Source organism: Cydia splendana, chromosome Z (assembly GCF_910591565.1).
Source record: "Cydia splendana chromosome Z, ilCydSple1.2, whole genome shotgun sequence".
Classification (NCBI taxonomy): domain Eukaryota; kingdom Metazoa; phylum Arthropoda; class Insecta; order Lepidoptera; family Tortricidae; genus Cydia; species Cydia splendana.
The window spans coordinates 6,292,699-6,313,293 of NC_085987.1; the positions used below are offsets into that span (position 1 = coordinate 6,292,699).

Genomic DNA, 20,595 nt, shown 5'->3' on the forward strand with positions numbered 1-20,595 from the left:
ACGCAGCCATGCGGTAGAATGAGATAGCAATATCACTTGCTCCCTCTAACGCATAAATGCGTCCCTTGGAATGGCCGGCGATGGCCCATTGTGTACTGGGTGGGGCCTTTATATTTTATAATAAGTTCATGGAAAAACTTCATTCATTTTCAATTTGGAGCGAGCCTTTGATTTGATTCGGCCCAACTCAGCTCCGTTGCAAGCAATTATTAGGGTTGGCACCACTTGACTTCCTTTTGCGTGCACGACCACAGATAAGATAATCACTTGAATTTTGACAACCCTAAATAGCCGAAAGGGATAGTGCCATATATTAGAAAGGGATAGCATGATTCGACCCTGAACCGCTGTCAAACTTCGGTTTTGTAGGAAGTTTCCTTTCTGTACGAATTGTACGAAAGTACTATTATTTATTCTGTGATATCGTTATCGTTTTCATTCGTTTCAATATGGTTTCATTTCAACACAACACAATCGGAAACTATATTTTTTTCATTGTATATGTTTAAAACAATATTAAGTCTGCATTAAAACTAGAATTTATCAATAACTATATTATTGTGATAGATATGCGCTATCTTGTTCAGTATAATTTTCATTTGTTAGGTCACAATCAAAGAACACTCATGACGTTGTGATTAATTTAGTTATTTACTTCGTTTTGGTACGTTGTAAATGAGTAACGAGCAAAAAAGCAGTCATAGTTTAATTTGAATGCAAGTGTTCTCAAAATATGGAATATCACACCAAGAGAACGTCTCAAAACGGTAAGGAAACATTCACAAACAAATGGTATACTAAGGTCAGGTATCAGACCTATAATAGACTAGCCATGAGTACATTTATGACTAAATTTCTAATTGATATTGAATTTGTCATGGTCCTGTGTAATGATAGTTGATTTTCTTAGTTGATTTTGGTCAAATAGGGTTTGTCACATGCTTGCATTTCTTGTAATTTATCAACAAATGAAAAAACTTTTATTTATGTTTACAGTGCCAAAAGTGATAAAGGTTGTTAATTTGAAGCGATTCTTGCCAGACACACCACTAGAGGTAACACCTAAATTAAGAAGAACTTGGCATAAGCCGGTTTTACATACATCATCAAATGCTGATGCAAGTAAGGACAAGGTTCATGTCCAAAACTGTGCAGTTGATATAGACAAAGTCCCAGAAAATCAGGGTGCAATAGACAATACAAGTTACACACAAAATTACTTAGACTTTAATGAAAAACAAGTGCTAAGCAATGGTAGCAAAATCAAGTTTAGAAATTGCTCGCATACCCATGAAGAATTATCCCGGCTTCATGAACATACTGATGAGACATTAGTGAAAGTTGGCGATGTGTTTGATTCTCGGGAATCCTTTAAGCAATATTTAAATGACAATGCCAAGAGATGGCGCTACTACTATGTATGCCGGAATAGCAAGAAAACATTTATTGAGTACAACTGCATTTGTATGGCATATAGTGTTAAGGAGAGAGAAGTGGTGATAAGAAAACAGAAGAAGTAAGTATTATATGTTTAAGAATATTGAAATTGGGTCACTATAGAAATTTCCATAAAAAATCTGTTTTCATGTATATTTATTGGTGTAGATCTAGCCATATGTTAATAAATAAATAATACTTAAATAGTAAAATTGGTTGCTAACTGGGTCATTCTAAGTTAAGAGGTAATCACTTATATGAAAAAGTGGCACAATATAAATTTAAAAATTTTGATCTAATTATACTATATTTTTATTGAAACAACTCTTTTATGTATATTTGTAAGCTAATCAGTAATTTTTTACATTATTTACCATTTTAGAAGGCACCAGGGGAGAGACCATACTTTTTCTATGTAATAAAGAGAGAAGGGTCTCTCCCCTGATCTCTTTAAAAACATAAACAGAATCGAAATTCTGACCAGCCGCCTTACAAATTCGAGCAAATTAAAGTGTAATGATTCATTTAAACAAGAATTCATACCTCCACTGTACATTTTGTAAAATTATGCACCAGGGGAAAGACGCCAGGGGAGTGACTTTTTCATGTCAAATCAGATATAATTGTGAAAATATTTATTGTAAATAATTAAAATAAAGTATTTATATAAACTATAGTAAATATACAAATACAATTAAGTATTTATATCAATAATTTTGAAATAAAACTGACCAGGGGAGATACCACTTTCATAAAACAACATTGTCAAGTAAAGAGGTCAATGATCAAAATGACTGACAATCAGAACCAAAAGATGACTGTCGCAGGGTTGGTCGTTAGTATTGAATGAAATGCATTGCTATTGGGATTAAAATGGCAATAATTAAAATTATAAACCCAATATTTTTACATTTACATAATGGCCAGGGTAGGAGACATAGAATTTGGGGGACAAAATTTAACATAAATATTTTTTATGAAAAAGAAAAGTTTAAAGGATTTTATTAATAACATTACAATCAATATTTGTTTTAATTTATGAAGTATACTAAATTTAACGGATTTATGGGAATTACATCTGTATAAAATTACTGATTAATTGAAAAACCTGCAAAGGGACAGGCCAGGGGAGGGACATTTTGCATGTTTGAGGTGCAATTGTGACAAAACTGAATTAATTAATAAATTGAAATTGACTGTCTATAGAGGAAATGCAATCTTTTAAGGGAAATTACCATAATTTATTTAAATTGTTTAAGAAAAGTATGGATATGTATCATGGACACCGTTAATACCTCTTAACTTAGAATGACCCAACTATAAGGTTACATTGTACAGGGTTGTTAACCTTTTGTACGCCACAGACGGCAATTGACGTCAACGCAAAATCGTGACAACGACGCCAAAGACGGCATTTGACGTCGATCGTTTTTTGATGAAAATCTACTGAAAAACATCCCACTTTAAGGTTGGCATTATTTATTCACAAAACTAAATTTTACCAAGATATGTAAGAGTGAATGTTTCAAAATGGGGTTCTGACTTGTTTAAAAGAGCATTCTACAGGCTAACAAAAGCTCTTTGCATATTTTGCATTGCAAAAAAATACACAAGCGTTGAAGCACTGGTGGCCTAGCAGTAAGAGTGTGTGACTCTCAATCTGGAGGTCGCGGGTTCAAACCCCGGCTCGTACCAATGAGTTTTTCGGACCTTATGTACGAAATATCATTTGATATTTGTCAGTCGCTTTTCGGTGAAGGAAAACATCGTGAGGAAACCGGACTAATCCCAATAAGGCCTAGTTTCCCCTCTGGGTTTGAAGGCCAGATGGCAGTCGCTTTCGTAAAAACTAGTGCCTACGTCAAATCATGAAATTAGTTGTCAAGCGGACCCCAGGCTCTCATGAGCCGTGGCAAAATGCCGGGATAACGTCAATAAGGAAATGGTAATGAAAAAGGTTAGGGCAACTAAGTCGATTCATACATTTAAAGGGGTGTTAACTCATTGAAGGACACATCTATTTAATTTTACAGCACATTGGTGCTATCTGCAATGCTGTAAAATTATCCCTGAATAAATATCAAATCTATTATATTATGTAGTCAGCAGCAAAACTTGCTAAGTGGGCGAGGGGTGCAAAATTACCTTGACACGCTCTTTTTCTCTTAATAATAAAGTCACGTCAAGATAATTTTGGACACCTGGCCCTCTTCTGCTGCTGCTGACTGTACAATGCACCATAGCTTTTCATATAGGAGTTATAGGACATATTAATTAGTGTCCGACCGAAACCAGACTTTTTTTTTGCTGAAACCGAGTGTCCAGTTTTGCTCTAGTTGCGTCCGAAGCCAAACATTCGGTCGGACACTAACGAAAATACGGTTTCGGCGAGGGCAAAAGGTTCAGCAGTTTTTTGGTCGAAACTAACCTTAGGCCGAAATATGATTTTTATGCCTAAACCAACTTAGGATGAACAGTAATATTAATACAAAGTTGAATATCAAATGGCATTCAACATTACAGGCGAACAACCGCCTGCCCTTGCAAAGTGCGGCTGGCGATCAACCAAGCAAACAAAGCGATTGTGTACTACGTGTGCAACCACCACGACCACCCCACGACCGACAGCGAGTTCCACCACTACCCCCATGCTAAATACCTGCCTCAACATGTTAAAGAGGAGGTGCGTATAGCAATATGAACTTTATTAGGTAAATATTAGGTATCGGAAATCTTCTCGGATTCTTATAAGAAAACGCAAACAAAATATAGGGTTTAAAAAGTTTTTTTTATTTTTTATTATAATTTATTTATTCATGAACAATGTAACAATAACATGTCTTCAAGTCACAGAATATGAGAATAAATACATAATTAAAATAATACATAAACTAAGAATAAAACTAATTAAAAACTAAACTTAAATATAAATATAAACTAAATAAGTATAAGAAAAATTGCCTACTGAAGCCCGTCCCGGGCTGCCCCCGACGCAAAGGTGCCCATCACGCTTGCTGCGTTGCCGCGTTGGACTGCGATGGACAAGCAGGCGACGACCCAGCTCCCGGAGGAAGGACATACCCTCAGCGCACCAGCAGCCTGAGGTCTCGACAGCGAGGGGGACGAATAAGTACCCGCTTAGCGCCGAGTATTTAGCTTTTTTAAGGGACGCCGCGTGCTCAGCAGCCGCTCCTGCCGACCGCATTGTGCGGCTAAGATGCGAGGCGGCGAAAGTACTGATGCACGTGGCGTCCCATAATAAGCACTTACCTCTTTCCCACGGCACCAGGGTCAAGCCGTCAGGCCTTTTGCCGTCCGATCGGCTGAGACCTGGCGGCTCAAGCATGCATGGGACATTAGCTGACACTATAGGTTATAGGTTATAGGTTTTCGCGGGCTTGGTTTCCGCAACTCGACGTCATAATATCGCGCCTATTTTGCGTATTGGGTTGGCGGCACTATTCCTGCCAACCCAACTGCCTGCAAGAAGCCTAGCAGACCCTTGACGTTGCCGACGACTTCTGGGAGAGACCCCGGTGAGCCGAGGTGTTGTGCCCGGTATTTTGCCACCCCTGGGCATTCGAGAATGACGTGGGCGGCTGTCTCCTCTGCCTCCATGCACGCTCTGCAGAGGGGGCTATCTGTAACACGTAGGGTTAGTAGGTGCTTGTTAAATGAGGCGTGTCCAGTTATTGCCCCGGCTATAAGCCGGAGCTGTGGTCTCTTCAGCTGTCGAAGTCTCCGCGACAGATTGGGATTGAGTGTCGGGAGGGCTTCCTTTGCCTGCCTGCAGGTGCCTAGGTTAGACCAGTATTGTTGGTGTTTTACCTTGGTGTTGTGTCGCAGCGTGTTCCGGAGCCAGGCATATGGCAGGGGTAGGATTGGCTCAGGTCCTGCCACCTTCAGTTCCGAGCCACCTCTCGCCAGGATGTCGGCTGCATCGTTACCTCGTGAGTTGCTGTGTCCTTTGATCCACTGCAGAGTTACGCCATTGGTGGTACATACCTCTGACAGAGCTTTGTGACATTCGTAAATTAGCCCTGAAGTGAGAGTATAACTTTGTAGAGCTTGTAGTACTGATCGACTATCAGAGAGTATGCGGATGGGGTAGTCCATTACTTCCCTTGAGACGATTGCGTGTGCTGCCATTATAATGCCCATACATTCCGCCTGGAAGACTGTGATAACACATTGGCATCACTTGGTGCCCATAAGGGCACCAAGTGGTGTCGAGATGTGTATGTTTAGGTCCTCTGAGAAAACCCCAGCGCCAGTGCCTGACCTTGTTTTTGATCCGTCCGTGAAAATTCTCAGCTCCCTTGGGTTGAGTCCTTCATGGGGTTCTTCGTGTAATTGTATTTTGTATTTCTTGTCGAAGACGAACTGCTTGGGTATCCTGTCAGTCACCGCTTCTATAAGCGGTTCCTTACCTATGGCCTCGTAGAGGATTTCGGTGTGTGGCACCCTAGGCGGTCTCCAGAGATTAGATTTTTTTAGACGTACCGCCGCAGCCAGCGCTTCTTGTTGTATAAAGAGGTGCAGCGGCGGGAGGCCCAGTAAGGCTTCCAGGGCCGCGGTTGGTGTTGTCCTCATGCAGCCCGTTGTCGCCATACAGGCCAACCTCTGGAGTCGTTGTAGTCTAGCCTCCACAATGGATAGTTTGCTGCGTGGCCACCATACTATCGCACCGTAGCTTATTATTGGTCTTATCACTGCCTGGTAAAGCCATAGAGTTAGCCTGGGAGTTAATCCCCAGGTTCTACCCACCATCCTACGACATTGCCAGAACGCGACTGTAGCCTTATCAATTTTGCCATTTAGGTGATTACTCCAATTCAATTTGTTGTCAAGTATTACCCCTAGATACTTTACCTCTGAAGATAGTTGGAGTTCTGTATTGAACAGTTTGGGAAGGTGGTAGTTTCCCAAATTGCGTTTGTTGGTGAACATTACCAGCTCCGTCTTTCGGGGATTGACTGTGAGTTCGTTGTTAACGCACCAGCGCTCCACGATGGCTAGTGCAGAGCGGGTGACATCGCATACCGTACCTGAGTGGTTGCCGCTCGTTAGTATCACTATGTCGTCAGCATAGCCGATTGTGTAGTAGTGATTGTTGTTTAATGTTGTTATGAGGTCGTTCACCACTAGGTTCCATAAGAGTGGCGATAGAACTCCCCCTTGGGGGCATCCCTTCGCCACTAATGCCTGCTGTGTCTCGCCTGTCCCAAGTTTTATGACCCTCTGGCTCAACATGTTGTTTATCCATTTGGTCATAACTGCATTCGCACCGTGTCTTACCAGTGCTGCTGCAATGCTGCTGAACCTAGTCCTGTCGAAGGCTCCTTCTATGTCTATAAAGGTTCCTAAGCACATGGACCTGTTTTTAATCGCTACCTCAATTTTGCTTACCACTGCATGTAGCGCCGATTCTGTAGACTTGCCAGGGCTGTAGGCATGTTGGTTGGGATGCAGGGGCACGTTACTCAGCACCCTCTCCCTCAGTTGCCTATCGCACAACCTCTCCAAGGTTTTAAGCATGAAGGAGGTCAGGCTGATGGGCCTGAAGGATTTGGGATCCGAGTAATCGCTTTTACCTGGTTTCGGTATGAAGATGACTTTGACCTCTCTCCACCGCTTCGGCACGTACCTGTGAGCCAGACAGGCGCGCAGAACGGTGGTCAGCTTCAAAGTGAGATGCCTCCCGCCCCATTTGAGTAGCGCAGGGAAGATCCCGTCCATTCCTGGAGATTTGAAGGAGTCAAAACTGTTTATGGCCCACTGCGTGCGCTGCGGGCTGATTACCTCATGTGTCTGCTGCCACTCGTCCTCCGACGGAGTGGTCTCCTCCTCCTCCCAACTTACTGGGTGCGATATCACGCAGTCCGGGAAGTGTGTTTGCACTAGGACCCGTTCCGCCTCCTCCGGTGAGTTGGTGAGAGAGTTGTCAGGCTTACGTAAGGATCCTAAGGTTATGGTTGAGTTGTTGGAGAGAACCTTCCTTACCCTGTTAGCCTGCATGGTGGTCTCAATGTCTGTACAGAATTTGCGCCAGGAGTTTGTGCTTCTGTACCTGAGACGTTTCTTGTACTTGGCCTTGGTGGACTTGTAGCTATCCCAGTCCTCGTCAGTGCCAGTGTTCATAGCTCTGTTTAGTTGTCTCCTCATCCTGTCCAGTTGTTCTTCCTTCCACTTCTAGTTGATGGGGTAGTTAAGGGACATGCCTGATGGTAGCAGTCCAGGATGGTGTCTGTAAGGGTGCTTACCTGTTCTTCTATCTCAGCTATGCCTTCTATCCTCTGGGGACCCTCCTGCTGTTCCAGTATTGTGTTTAACCGCAGGGTGTAGAGGTCGCGATTAGTCCTACGTGGGTCCCTTCTAGGCACTGCTGTGAGTGTTTTTACCTGAATGTCGAATCGAATCCATCTGTGGTCTGAGCACGACATTTCCTCCGATACATGCCAGCCTGAGATGTGTTTCGATGCTGACACTAAGGCTCTTCTAATGATTGCATTAAGAGCATGGTGCCGTGGGAACCTCCCAGCGCAACGGCAGCAGCTCAAGGCATGGTGACCGTTGCTCTCTACAGTGGAACCGCAGATGCATTGGTGTGGTTGGCATACGTCACAACCTAAGCGGAGAGCAACGGCCACACGCATCGAGTCGCTGTCTAGTAAGGTGCCTAAGTTAGGGGCCAGGCTCCAGAATCAGGCCTGGAGGCAGCGATTAGCCTAGCTCTGTCAGAGCCAGCAGCGGTATGATTAAGACTGTCGGGTAGTCTCTTTACCAAGACGTCATCCCATAAACGCTGGCGGTAAGGTTTGTGTGGTACTGGCGCATCAGAGTTAAGAGTCTTCCAATCCGACAAAGCTTCGGCGGCATAGGGTATTGTGGCCTTGGCACCATCTAAAGGTAAAATTTTAGTGACAAGGTCCACAACCCTAGCCGCCGACGCAAGGAAGGCCGGAAGGCTTACATCTCGTGAGCGTCGTATACCCAGTCCGCCATTGCGAATAGGTAAAGGACAGGTTTAAAAGTATTTTGTACAAAAATATGTTAATTACCTAAATAGGTTTGTTAAATATTTGTATTATAGTCTGTCAACTATTAACGCCTACTTTTAAAAAAATTTTTATTGACATTGACACCGCCCTTTTCTATTGACAAATTGACCCTTCCCTAATTTCACCGTAGTTTTCATTGGAATAACTATTAACAATGTAAACGCCGACATGATTGGCCTTAGAGGAGATGGCGGGACGACTTGGACGCATTTCTCAGCAACTGGACGGATGCTGCAGTTAATTGGAAGTCTAGGGGGGAGGCCTTTGCCCAGCAGTGAAACAGCAGTATATAGGCTCTTGAAAAAAAAAAACTATTAACCGACTTTTTCAGTTCCTGGATTTGACGTACCTCGGTTTGGACGTGGACCTGATACAGAAGTATATCCACTCCGTTGTCGGCCTCACCATCAAGAAGAAGGACATCTGGTCCTACGCTTACAGGTTTAAAAGGAAAATATTCAATAGAAATATAAGTGCAGAACGGCAGAAATACATGGAAGGTTTAATTGCAAGTAAGTTATAAACTTTTAACCGTATTTTCACCCCCTAGGAGGTCATTTCGAAAATTCTTTCTTAAAAACTTTTCAAGAATATGTTTTTTGAAATATAAACAGATTCCTTGAACAGATTATATTGAACTATACTTTGGCTGTTTCTAAGTAACGGAATTCTTTAGGTACCTATATTCACAAATGTTTGAATTTTTAGGTTTTCTTCCACCACCTCAGAGTACTTTAGTACTGGCTATACTTATTCGCAAATTCCCAAGAGATACCGCTAAGCTGTTATGGTTGTCGATGGAACTTGGCACGAGTTACACAGCCACCAAAAATGAGATGCTAATAAAGCGGAATTTCCTGGGAATTTGTGAATACCTAGGTATGGCCGAGGGAATGAGATTTTTGTAGAATGACCCTTTACCTATAAGAATCTCAAAAATACGGACACGGAGCTCGAACTTATTCACTTAATTATAATAAAAATTTTAAGAGAAGGAATAAATAAATGAGTTACGTGTTTATTTTTCTTTCAGAAATTCGAGAAACGTACGATCCGCCATTAGAAACTAAGCAACATGAATTTCCAAGTAAGCATGTTGTTTATTAATAGGTTTATGTGCAGAAAGCGCCTTATGATATTAAGTTCGCTCTTTTTACTTTAAGATTTTCAACAATTCCATTATTATTTTAGACGAACATACCGAAGTCGTCCTTTCCATCAAAGAAGTTGATTTGAGACAGGGAAAGACACTTGAAATTGGGAAAAAAGGTAAGGGCTTTTCAAACCTTCATATACTTATGAAACTATTAGAGTTCCGATTTTGCCATTTTGGCTAATAAGCCTATGTAAAACGCTTTCTAACGGTAGATAGGTAATATTTGTTCCTATTATTACAGTATCACATAACCAGCAACCATCATATCATATATTATTACTAGTTTTGCTATGCCTGCTATTCTTGACTACATTTTGTTTCAGCTAATCGCGCGCTAGAGACGTTGACCGACGATCTAACCCTAAACTATAGTACAGACCTCAACCAAGTTCTCGGAGATACCACAGACAACACGGAAGTTATAGTCCAGTACATTAACGAAGAAGGCATATTATGCGACGAAAACGGTACACCAGTTACCAACAGTTCTGCCATAATGCAATTTATTAACAATTACGCGTATGTACCTGTTCAAGACTTGCAGCAAACTCTGTTCAGTGAAATCAGTCATGTAAAGGAACCTTTTGATTATGTGCGAGATGATAATACGGTGATTTACAAAGGTGAACCGTATGTCGAAGAGACGGGAGGTGCAGTTTTGAATGACGTCACTGAATTATTAGATGGCAATATTAGTTTGGAGAGCTCAAAGCAAGACAAGGCTGTGATATGCGATAGTTATCAAAAGAGGTAATAATAAGAATGGGATACATTTTTTTATAATATGTTTATGTGTATTTTATATTGTTATGTATTTGTATGTTTTACTTTCATATTCATATTATAAATGACCTAGCCTAAGAAGGAAAATAAATAAAAGATTATAATGGCCTATACATTCAGCTCCTTAGAGGATATAACCAAACGGAGACGCCATGTCTATAATTTTCGGTACAAAATACACTGCCGTTTTTTGCGGGGGAGGGGCACATCAAATGTATACGTAACGTAAACATAGCCATGTCAGATAAACGTCAGTCCATACATCTGGTTGACCATTGGCCGCCTATTTTCGATAGAGGGGAACGCCTGTTAATGACCACTCCGTTTGGTTGTATTCTCTAAGTTCAGCTCTATAGAATAAGGATAAGTGCAAGAAATTCAAACTGAATTGACAAAAAAATCTATATAATAATCGAATGCTCACATAATTTCACTAGGATCGGTAGAGAAATGCGGCATGTAGACGATAACATCCGTATATATATATACGTAAGCATTTTTACCCAAGCTGAAACGGAGACAATCGCTTTTGCCCGGCCAGAGAAAGACCGAACGTATCTTGTATAGATGTCGCGACGAACAAAAAGTCTAATGCTCAACAATTTTCAGCTACTATTATAATATCACCGGATTACCCAGAACTCTACTTTCAACTTCTTTTAGTTGTAAATTGTTGAGTAATACGCTTTTCGTCAGTCGCGACACTCGTAACATCTAGTGTCAAGTAGTGGTACTGATAAATCCGCTAATGGCCACTAGATGTCGACTACGAAAATAATAAGCGTTTTGGTAACAAAACTGATGTATGAAGTGAGCACTCTATGTTTACTTATGTATTTCTCTATGCTTACACTTAACCACTACATATAACAGGGAGCTTTGGCTAAGTATTTTTACTTGTTTATATTAGTACTTGTTTCCAGGTTGTCGCCTACTCCCGACACTCCCGCTGTGTACGCAGAAATGGATAATTTTAAGAAGTATTATTACGTTGATCATCGGTATTATATTCCATATGACGAGCAGAAAAGAAAAGAAAAGAGTGTTCAGCATAAACCACATTCTTATGGGTATAAAATAACTTATCAATTTGTCATTACAACTTGTGTTGTACTCTTTTCTCCATAAATTATATAGAGTCTGTGCGGAAAGAGAAGAGTCGTGAAATGTAAGGGAGCTCATACATTCTACGACTCCTCTTTCTGCACAGATCCTAAACAGTATATTTTTAGTTCTAGAAATGAGAAGCACTACAATAAGTAATTTATTTCTTATTTGTTTTACCAGTGGCACCAAGCCGTCCGGCATGTCTCGCGAGGAATTCATAAAAGGTAATCCGTTTTTATTCTTTCACAAGTGTAAAGGAATATTATGACCGCCATTTTTATGCGTGAAGAGGTAACAGACAGATAGTCAGATAGAAAGTGCAAAGAGTATAATAATATATGTAAAGTAAAAGAGAGCCAATTCGCGAGTAAATGTCAAAAAACGTCGACACTAACGCTCCTAGCGGATTTCTGTTACAAACCTTTACGTATGTGTGCGTGGCACACATGCATAGTAATAAAGACTATGGCGCCTTTTTCCTTGACCGTTTACAGTGAACTACAATGAGGGTTCAATTCTTTCACCTTCTTGCAAAGCAATCACGTGAAAAATTAATACACCTCATTGTAGTGCACTGTACACGGTCAAGGAAAAAGGCGCCAATATATTATGTACTATAATACCTATTCATTCAGTGACGATTTACTACCTAGACCAGTATTTTATAAATGTTCATACCAAAGAATATTTTAGTCGCAAAAGTAAAAACACGATGTGCAAAAATATCATTTATTTTTCATTACTTACATGCGTAACAAACCAAAAAAATATTTCCTAAGGGTTCCACTTATTATAATAAATTAGTTCGAAATAATACAAATCCACTATTAAAACTTGGACTTAAATTTGACTAGCTAGCACGAGCCACGAAGCATTGATGCGTTTTGGAGTCATGTTGTTTTAATTCGCACAGCCGAAAAGGCAATAACGTTTCTTTCTCCCAGGCGCACTCATTTTCATCAATTTATAGTGATTATACTTTAAATTATTAATTAAAATTACAAAAAATTAGAATCTTCTGTTTGACTTTTATAGTTTGACGGTTACTATGTTTTTTGTTTTAACGTTTCCTTTCACGTAAGGCACTTGGCGAAACTATTTAGTTAAATGTTCTTAATAAAAACGATTATATTATTTTAATATAAATACAATTATATTAAGACGATTAAAAAATGTGAGGTACCTAAATTACTGAAAATTTTAAACGTTTCATACCTACTTGAAACGGAATTTGTGATAATAATGCAAAGACAAAGTTTTTTTCTTTTTAACAATTATGGCCTGGATGCGTGTTTTTTAAGACACCACAAACAAAGCGGTGATACCATCTAGTTGATTTACATGGAAGCATCAGGTGAGGAAATGTTGCTGTAAACATAATGCTGTCTGCGCTAGTTTCCATGTATAAGGTACCCCTTTTTGAAGTTTCGTCCCCCTGAGAAAGTGTTACTTTCGCATGTATAACGGTTCATTTTGAACTAAAAACTTCGTGGGACCCCGTGACATGACTAAATACGCTGGCTGATTTCGCCTATTTTGAAATTAACAAGCATTCAGAAAAAGAACATTCCACTTCATTCAAATCAGTATGGCTTGTCATTTATTTCATAATCTCGCTGTTGAAATGCAGTTTGATTTTATTTTATAAATTGTATACAAAATTATGAGTACCAGCAATTGTGATGTGCGAAGCTTGATGGGCTCCCAAACGACGGAGGACGAGCCGTCCGCCTCCGCAAACGCGAACATATCCAGTGACATAGAAACCCTGTGCGTACCTACTGGGAAGGCGTTGACCACATTCCTACGGGGGAAGCGGAATGGGGCTAGACTTGTGGATATATTGTCGCATCTGAGGAAGAAGATCAGTGATACTCATACGGACCAATTGAGCCAAAATGTTGCTTCGTGTTTGGACGCGGGGACCGCTTATGGGTTTTTGGAGAGGAAGGGTTCGTCGTTTTATGTGACTCGTGCTGAAAACTCGGTTAGAGACCCACTTAGAGCGGACCCGAATGACCTTAGGGACATGCAATCGGAGCCGACTGATCGGTGCTGTCGGCGCCGCCGCCGCAGACGTCGCCGTCCGTGTCGCTGTCGCAGGCGTCGTCGACGTCGTCGTTGCTAAAATAACATGTTTGTTTTGTTTTTGTATTGTGATGTTTTTGTTGTGATGTTTTTGTGTTGTGATGTTTTTGTTGTGTTATGTTTTTGTTGTAATAAAATCTCTGTTTTTATAGCCTTGGGAAGTACCTCCTATTCGTACTATACGTGTAGGATTTGTTCCCAATTCGCCGGATTCTTATTTCGTCGGATTGTGACGTACTTAAGTAAATTCGGCGAAACACCGATCCGGCAAATCGGGAACTAACCGTCCGTAGGTACCTCAAAAAGGAGAAAAAACGGAAACCTTATAGGATCACTCGTCTGTCTGTCCGGCTGTCACAGCCTACACAGCAGACCGGGATATGGACCGTGATTACCACAATAATTAATTAATTACGGTCCATATCCCGGCCGAAACAAGTCTTCAAATAAGGTTTAAACATTACACCCATAGTGATCTGAAGATCTCTAGTGTTGCAAGATGGTTAAGAATAAACTTGTATTATATTTTGAGGTAATTTTCACTAAACTGAGGTTATTTATGGAACTGGAAGTAAAAAATTACAATTAAATTATACAACAAATCCATTTTAAACCGAGTTTTCATTGCTTATTGTAAACATTTAGGAAAGTAAATCTCCCTAGCCCTAGGATCGAAACGTATCACATGATATCACTTTCAACCACCACTTTTAGAGCATGAAAAATTAAAACACTGCTATTTCCAGCTCCCGATTTTGTCTACCACCCGACGCCAATCCGCCACTGCTCCGGGCACGAGCACCTGACCCTCCTCACCGACGCTGACGCCATCTTGCCCGGAGCACGGTTCCTCTCTCACGACGTTTTCCTCACATACATTAACGAGCGGGCCAACCGCTGGTTCTTCTATTACTCGCTAATGGAGAGCGGCAAGGCCCCGGAGCATTATGTGTATAAATGTGTGTACGGGAAGACTAGAGTGTCAAAGAACGCTTATCGCGCCAAGGGATTGAGGAAAAGGTAATTATAGTTATAAGCGAGCGGGCCCCTGCTAGTTATATTACTCGCTTTCTCACCAATGGAGAGCGGTAAGGCCCCGAAGCATTAGGTACGTGTAAATTCGTATATACCTACATATATCCAGCAGTGGACGTCCTCTGGCTGATATGATGATGATGATGATGCAATTCGTATACGGGAAGACTACTAAGAGTGTCAAAGAACGCTTATGGCGCTAAAGGACTGAGAACAACATAAAGAAAATTTAAAATACATGATTGTAATTCAGGTCTTAAACTTTTGTTGTCATTGTTTGTTACTAATTTCACTCCAAAACGGTTTCATACTACATATATACCTACCTAGTCAGACCAAGCTAACTCAGTATAGAAAATGTGTCACCAGAAACGTTAAATTTGCACCGTGGAGAATAAGCCGAGCTTGCCCTACTAGTCGAGCAATACGCGCATGTTGAAATAGATAATCTGACAAAGCGGAATATTTCAGAAACAAGCTGACCACGCAGTGCCCCTGCCAGATCCGTCTTAGGCGGTTAGAAGCTGACCCGACGTACCTCACCGTATTATACTCGTGCAATCATCACGACCACGAGTTGGACTCGACACAGTTCACCGCGCAACCGCACAGCCGCAGGCTCCCGTCTGTCATTAAGGAGGAGGTAACGTAGCCTGATAGAATTGATATAAGGGGTTGGTGAGTTGTGTTGTATAGCAACCATCACGACCACGAGTTGGACTCGACACAGTTCACCGCGCAACCGCACAGCCGCAGGCTCCCGTCTGTCATTAAGGAGGAGGTAACGTAGCCTTATATAACAGATACATATGTAGGTATAAGGGGTTGGTGCATTGTGTTGTATTGTATAGCAACCATCACAACCACGAGTTGGACTCTACACATTCACTGCACTGCCGCTTATCATCAGAAAAATAAGGCGTAACTTTTTATTTTCTAAAGAGTACCTTACTGGAGAAGCTTTCAGCATTCGCGGTTGTGGGATAGACTTAACAATAGTACATTATTGTCGAGGCTCGGAAGTAGCTACTTGCAGGCTGAGGATTCGTTTTAAACGGACGACCTTGGGAGTCCGTTTAATTGAATCCGAAGCCAGCAAGTAGCCTTCCAGCCGAGTCATATATAGTGCTTTTCTCAAAAATGGTGCAAGAAATATAAATATCATAGAAATATTTTACAAAAGCAACTTTCTTACGTATATATTTTCACAGAAAAAAGTAGAAACAATTGAAAAAATTAGCTTTGCCGCCTTTTTATTTTTTTAATAAAAAAATAGAAGTGTATTTTTCTGCCGAAAATACGCCAACCTATTTGAGACAGCTAAATAGTCGCGGTACTAATCATCTGTTTGGCTGTTTAATGGGCCTGTGCCTTCATTTGATATGGCCATTTCAACTTTTAAAAAGTTTGGAACTCGACAAATAATGGAATTTGTATGCAACATTGCAGTCCCAAAATCGAGACTGCAATGTTTTTAACTTTTTAATTTTTGACTGACCATAAACTACGCGCTTCGCAACCTATTTTTTAAACGGCAAAGTCGACTTTGCCGTCCATTTTTGAGAAAAATTCATATAATGCTGTCTATGCTTTTGTTATTGCCTATGTTCGTCAGTTGCCTTGTTTATAATATTTTTTAAACTCTAAGGGTAGGATGACCTCTGTCATCTCCATATAATTTATAACCTACAAACGCCAAATCTCGCAAAATTGTATTGAAATGACAGGTGTCATCCTACTCTTCGAGTTTGAAAAATATTATAGTTTCGTCTTGCTTGCGTTTATGGTTTATGGCCATGTCCATGTTAAAGACTTTAATGAATTTTTTTGTTCTAATATAAAATAATCTCCTTACTGAAAAATCTTTCTATTTGTGTACCAGGTGAAGGATCTGTTAACCCTCGGCGTGGGCGCGGACGTGCTCCGCAAATACGTGTTCGCCGAGACCGGAGTACGGGTGTACGGAAAGTATTTCCACAACGTGCGGACCGGGATGAGGGCGCGCGGCGAGCAGAGACATTATAGCGAGGAGCGAATCGAAGCGCTCACTAAGAAGATCAGAGGTTAGTCTGCTGTATCTCTTTTTAGGGTTCCGTACCCAAAGGGTAAAACGGGACCCTGTTACTAAGACTCCGCTGTCCGTCCGTCCGTCCGTCCGTCCGTTCGTCCGTCCGTCCGTCCGTCTGTCACCAGGCTGTATCTCGTGATCTGTGATAGCTAGACAGCTGAAATTTTCACAGATGATGTATTTCTGTTGCCGCTATAACAACAAATACTAAAAACAGAAAAAAATAAGATTTAAGTGGGGCTCCCATACAACAAACGTGATTTTTGACCGAAGTTAAGCAACGTCGGGCGGGGTCAGTACCTACTTGGATGGGTGACCGTTTTTATAGATGTACGGAACCCTTCGTGTGCGGCGCCGACTCGCACTTGGCCGGTTTTTTTTTCATCTTACTCTGGGCTACAAAACGCACGACATCCCGACAACTTTCACGATGACGGACCGCACACGATAGGCGTGTCGTACTAAGGGTTAAGACGAAAGTGGAGGACCCGCGCAAAATCACCTTTTCATACAAACGTAGCCCTCATTTTCCTCTTTGGATATTGACATTATTGAAAATATTTTGACACAAATAGTTGTATAACAACAGCTATGAGTATGACACGAATGTTTAATTATTATAGGAGTTAGAAGCATTTAAAAAATTGTATGAAATCAGTTTTTCGCTCCTAATTTTTTACCATAATCAATAAACTGAAAAAAGTTTTAACGTAGAGGCATAGCTATGGTTAATATACATACAATTATGTAAAAATAATTTCCATAATGTCAATATCCAGGAGAGGGAAATGGGGAGTTTGTATAGAGAAACGGCCGTCCCCTTTCCTCTTAAGGCAACAGGCGAGACAGATGAGGAGTGTCTTTTCAAAGCGGCTTTTTGTAAGGCTTTCATAGAGAAATAAACCCGTTTTGAAAAGATACGCCTCAGATAAGGTCAGTTTTACTGTTATACAACACGATCGAACCTTTTAATCAACTTTGGTGTATAATGGTGCTTGTATTTACAGATTTGGAAGCGATATATGGAAATGCAGCTAAAGAAAACCCACAAGCACAACAGAGGAAACTGCCTAACATACTAAGTTAGTATAACTATTAACAAATAGAAAATATATAAATAAGGGCGATATGGCAAAATTGTTATTTCTCGACACCAAAATTTAGGTTTTACAACTATTTAATATTTTTATTACCAGGTCAAAAGAAAGAATGCATCACGCAGGGGGGCCAGGATGAAACTGTAACGCAAACTCAAGGTAACCAATAAAAGACGCAATGATTCGAAAATCGCGGACTTGCAAACTTCTACATTAGCGACGGCTAGATATTAATATTATAGAAAATAATTTAACATAATTTATTTTAATGTAGGTAGGTACCTAGGTACTTATTAACCACGGCGAATGCCCTTTCGTAAAACTGTTTTCAATTGATAAGAGTTGGGAGCAAGAGTCGGGATGTTTGTACGGAGAGGCGGTCGTCCACTTTCCTCCATATTATATAAAATATCTGGGAGACCGAGCTTTGCTCGGAAAACATATAAAAACTCAAAAATGCGCGTTTTCCCAGAGTTAAGACCTAGCTAGATCAATTTATGGCCCAGAAAACCCCCATCAAATTTCATCGAAATCGTTAGAGCCGTTTCCGAGATCCCCGAAATATATATATAAATAAACATATAAGATATGTTATGAGGTAATATAAATCTTCCTTTATTTTAATTACTTTATTTACGTTATGAGCGTACGTAATAACACCTATAAGCTTTCTTGGCGTTGTGCGCGCGAAAACTCACGATAACTTGAGGTGTGCTTAACGTTCAACGTACCGTAGTTTTGAAGTGGCATCAGCTGTGTGTTGCCATGTATATTAAGTTATAAATTTATTTTCAGAATATTGTGAGCTTTCGGACAGAGATGATTTTGCTGAGGAAGTCTACATCATGCAAACTGGTAGGTTTTTATTTATTGTGCACACTATTTCCTTTTAATTTTAACCTATAAAGGAAAATTGAGAACACATGCGTCAAGGCGTGTTTATCAGCCCCCAAATAAGCCTTTGTTTTTAATAAAGAGTAAATCGAACCTAATGGTTGAATCAACTTTTTATGGCATTTAGATTATTAACCAAATGTGCAATTTTCTGGAAGACTTTTCCACAATGGGCCATCTAAAACAGAAGCACGATAATACATATAAACTGGTCCAAGATTTCTTCTAACAAACTATGCTACTGTTGACGAGACAGAATAATAATAATAAATAGTTTATTCACCCTAATACAAACTTACAATGCCTTACAGAAACAAATACTTGGTAAAATACCACAAAAAATGCGCCAAAAATTTGTGTACACGATCGCCTAGACATTAAGGTACTGTATAATTATATATGTTATCGATATTTTAGACCTCGTCGGTACATTGTGTGTGGCGTCATACGCATAACTTATCATCTGCTCATCCTACAACTTTTAATGAGTTTTCAGTGCACTCTATCTCTTTGTTTACCAGATACTCTACCTCTGGAAGACACAGCGAAGCAGAGTAGACTTGAGACGCGACTGCAGAGCCTGTCGTACCAGCACATCGTCAACACGGTGATGCAATTGCAGGACTCGGTGCGGTGTGATGGTGTACGGAGCGACGCGCATGTTATGGATATAGTTTGAATAATCTCAGGTGAATTTTTCGGGCTCGGACCCTAATCTGTTAAACAAAAGATATTGTTTCCTTTATGCAGTGGTTACAATGCTTACTGCTAATAGCCCCGACGTAAGTAATGGGAACAAACCCATTTAAAAAGCAAATTTACCATTCTAATTATATGGTTCAAATTCGTGAATCAGCTCATTCGGAGATAACACGTTTTTGCTATCTCTATAAACAAGATCACCCTAATTGTTCTCTGAACAAGCTGTCATATGAATTTGAACCTTAATACTATCACGATAATTGCTTTTTAAACGACATGGTTGCTTTGGCACGTGGCTGTAGACCGCTCTTAAAAGAAACAAAGGCTTTTGTTTAACGGATTAGCACCCGAACTCGAAAAATTCACCTGCGATTATTCAAACTATACCAGTGATTTGGATAATATTGGATAGCGACAAGTCAGATTTAGAATAAATCGGGCAATTTTTATTTTGCTGTCCATTTGTTACCGTCAGATTTTGGTAAGATTTGGTTTAGATACAATTTGGTGGATTGATAATTCTGTCCATAACAAGCGTAATTTCACAGTAATATGTCCTATCAAATCTTCAGTGGAGTTACGAAAATACCATAAGTTTTTGTAACTCAGTGAAGGTTTTTTATTGATGTGAATTGGACGACGTGTACCTATTATTATGCAACGAGGTCAGGATTTATATAGATTATATTGATCCCAGTAAATTATGAAATAAATTGTATTTTATTACAGCGCTGTTTTTTTTTTCTCTTAACGCCTCCAATTTCAATGAGTGGCGTAAATTTCGTCTCAGTTTTTGACACATTTACTACTTTAACAATAACGTATTGTAAAAGATATAATCTCTATAGTTCGTTTTTTTTAGCATTAGAAAGAACTTGCAAGAAGGTAAGCGATCTTGACATGTCTTTTAATTGAAAAACGCTTTTTAAAAATCAAAAACGATTACTTATGAAAGCAGAATAATATAAATGATCGCATTAGATTCATAATTGTTACATATTTGCCGTAACTTATTTTTAAAATGTGTTTTTAATTAAAATACATATCAAGATTGTTTACCTTATTTCTAATACTAAAAAACGAACTATAGGTACATAATACACCAATTACATACATTACACATATACATACTTTGATACTTAGGTATGTTTATCACATATTTTTTAC

General features: G+C 40.0%; 1 protein-coding gene across 1 annotated transcript; it reads left to right on the forward strand.

Annotated features, from left to right (window-relative positions):
- The first annotated feature begins 504 nt into the window (after positions 1-504).
- On the forward strand, positions 505-20,156 carry LOC134804275 (uncharacterized). The gene is made up of 16 exons (XM_063777264.1): positions 505-767; positions 997-1,516; positions 3,961-4,120; positions 8,830-9,010; positions 9,532-9,585; positions 9,690-9,767; positions 9,978-10,404; positions 11,361-11,507; positions 11,725-11,768; positions 14,379-14,652; positions 15,139-15,310; positions 16,550-16,730; positions 17,743-17,817; positions 17,932-17,991; positions 18,628-18,687; positions 19,248-20,156. The coding sequence occupies exons 1-16, from the start codon at positions 734-736 to the stop codon at positions 19,403-19,405; spliced, it is 2,625 nt and encodes an 874-aa protein (XP_063633334.1). The 5' UTR covers positions 505-733; the 3' UTR covers positions 19,406-20,156.
- The last annotated feature ends 439 nt before the right edge of the window (positions 20,157-20,595 follow it).